We start from the raw sequence: 2,871 nt of genomic DNA, 5'->3' as shown, positions 1-2,871 counted from the left end.
CCTGATCCCGAAACCAGGCAAGAAGCCTCAGCTCGACGCTCTGCGCCCAATCTCGCTCACGTCCTGCGTGGGCAAGATAATGAAGCACGTCGTTCTACGGAGAATCAACGACTTCATGGAGAGGAACCAATTGTTCCCTCACACCATGGTTGGATTCCGGCCACACTTGTCTACCCAAGACGTGATGCTGAGGCTCAAGCACCAAATCATAGATGGCGAAAAAGGCTCTCATCTCGACACTAGGGTGATCCCGGGCCTCGACCTTACGAAGGCCTTTGACACTATCAGGCATGATGCGGTCCTTGAGAACCTGGAGAAGCTGGGCCTGGGGCGACGCACGTTCAACTACATTCAAGACTTCCTCAGCGATCGGACGGCGCAAATCTCCATCGGTGGCGTCACGTCCGACGACACCAATCTAGGCGGGCGAGGCACACCTCAGTTCTCGGTCCTGTCGCCATATTTATTTAACGTGGCGATGATTGAGTTGCCTGCGAAGCTCAGCAAGATCGAGGGGCTGCACCACAGTATATACGCAGATGACATCACGCTCTGGATGACCGGCGGCTGTGACGGGTTCATCCAAGACACGCTACAAGAAGCGATATGAACGATTGAGGAGTACGTCACTCCGAGGGGCCTAACTTGCTCTCCACAAAAGTCGGAGCTCCTCCTCCTCAAACCTGTTCGGTCCCGCCAGCTGCCGTCGGACATCGCGCTCTACTCGCAAGGACTGCGTATCCCGTCGGTGAAGAGCATTCGCATCCTGGGTCTGCGGGTCCAGGCGGATGGCAACAGCTACTAGACGATCGAATCGCTCAAGGCGTCAACTTACCAGATCACCCGGCTTATTTCACGCATCTCAGGCCGTCACTTCGGAATGAGGGAAGGGAATCTTGTACGCCTCGTCCGCGCTTTCGTCGTGAGCCGGCTGGCATACGTCCTTCCCTTCCTACGGCTCGGGGTGGCGGAGAAAGCCAAACTAGACTGCTTGATTAGGAAGGCCTACAAGCGAGCACTTGGCATCCCGGATTCTACGTCAAACGAAAAGCTGGCGGCGCTGGGCCAACACAACACCGTGGAAGAGATCGTCGAGGCACAACGGACGTCTCAGCTCGAACGGCTAACAAAGAGCGCGACCGGGCGTCACATTCTCGAAAACCTGGGTATTCGCTACGAAAGACAAACGGGCGAGAAAATAGACGTGCCGAGGCGGGTCCGGGAGAAGCTTACCATCCCGAACCTGCCACGTCACATGCACCCCGTGCACCATGTGGAGCGACGAACGGCGAGAGCCAAGGCCCTTCGAAGACTACTAGAGAAGGAAGAGGGCGTCTACTACACGGACGCTGCGAGGTACGACAGGGATGCCATGGCCGCAGCCGTAGTTGACAAGCAAGGGAAGATCGTTGCGAGCTGCAGTGTCCGGACTACAGAACCGGAGGTAGCCGAGGAAGTGGCCATCGCTCTGGCACTCAAGCTGCAAGACGCTAAAATCATTGTCAGCGATTCACAGATGGCGATTCGCCAATACGCCAAGGGACGGAACTCGCCGGTTACGCTTCGCGTACTAGGTGATCCTGAAATGACTGCGAAGGTGAAGCTGATCTGGACTCCAGCACACTCGTCGCTCCCCGGCAACGAGGATGCTCACGACGCGGCCCGAGGTCTCACTCGCCGGGCCGGAGCAACGTCGGACCCCTCCATCGAATCGTTGACGGGGGGCGACAGACTGGTTACGTTCCGAGACATCCTCGATCATTACGCCGGCGAAAGGATGCGCTACCCTCCGGCGCATCCCTCGCTGGACAAAAGACAAGCTGTAGCTTGGCGGCGACTACAGATAGGCACCTACCCTAGTCCTGCCCAGCTCAGCCGATGGTATCCGGATCGCTACAAGGGAGACTGCCAGCTATGCGGTGCAAGAGCGACTCTTCGCCACATTATTTGGGAATTCAGCCGGCTCGACCGCAAAGCCCAGCCACTACTAAAAAAGATCACCAACCAAGAGAGCTGGGAAGCTCTTCTTCTCTGCACCGACCTTAAGGTGCAGGAACAAGTCGTCCGACTGGCCGAGGTCGCCGCTGGAGTCCAAGGGATTCTGGCCGTCGCCTAAGGGGTGATTGGGAGGGGACTCCTAGATGGGTTTTCGACCTATCGCTTAGTCTTTCTGGGCGCAATTAAAGGTTGCCTGCTGCTGCTGCTGCTGTGATATCAGATAAAGCTTCAGATAACTGGCAACCATGATTCTAAGCCACAAGACGGGTAATTGTCGTTACTATGAAGCGTAGCTTATTTAGTGGCAGTAGCGTATACGCTACCGCCAGCTTCAGCCACTGCCGTGACTGGAGCTGGCTGAAGTGCAAGGTCGCGTAATCAAGGTCACGTAAGCGCCGGTCGCGTAAGCTCGTAAGCGCAGGTAGCTGAAGCTTAACGTAATCTGACGTCCTTGACGTTGTCCTGAAGGTCGTCCCAGAGGTAGTCCTAGACGTCGTCTTTAACGTCGTCTTCTAGGACGCCGTCTTCGATGTCGTCCTTGAGGTCGTCTTAGACGGCGTCCTAGAAGTCGTCCTAGACATCGTTTTTGACGTCGTTCAAGACGCCGTCCTCTAGAGTCGACCTCGACGTCATCCTTAACGTCGTCCTCGATGTCGCGCTTGAGGTCGCCCAAGAGGTCGCCCTAGTGGTCGTCCTCGACGTCGTCCTTAACGCAGTCCTTGACGTTGTCTTCGACGTCATCCTAGACGCCGTCCTCGATGTGTGCTTGGGATATTACAACCATTTCATAACGTACCATTTCTTTTCCTAATTGTTTGTATTAACGAAGGTTGAATGGACGTGCGTGTAATTTTTTGTCTCACATGTTAATTA

At 55.6% G+C, this 2,871-nt stretch overlaps 1 protein-coding gene across 1 annotated transcript; it reads left to right on the top strand.

Moving 5' to 3' along the window:
* Positions 1-851: 851 nt before the first annotated feature.
* Positions 852-2,095, top strand: LOC120848422 (the record flags this gene model as incomplete). Its single annotated transcript, XM_040220382.2, has 1 exon — positions 852-2,095. A coding segment is annotated over exon 1 (1,215 nt), but the record flags the coding sequence as incomplete, so codon positions are not given.
* Positions 2,096-2,871: the final 776 nt, after the last annotated feature.

Source organism: Ixodes scapularis, unplaced genomic scaffold (assembly GCF_016920785.2).
Source record: "Ixodes scapularis isolate PalLabHiFi unplaced genomic scaffold, ASM1692078v2 PGA_scaffold1__304_contigs__length_218370807, whole genome shotgun sequence".
Lineage (NCBI taxonomy): Eukaryota > Metazoa > Arthropoda > Arachnida > Ixodida > Ixodidae > Ixodes > Ixodes scapularis.
The sequence above is the reverse complement of the archived record's forward strand: the minus strand, read 5'-3'. Positions and strand labels throughout refer to the sequence as shown.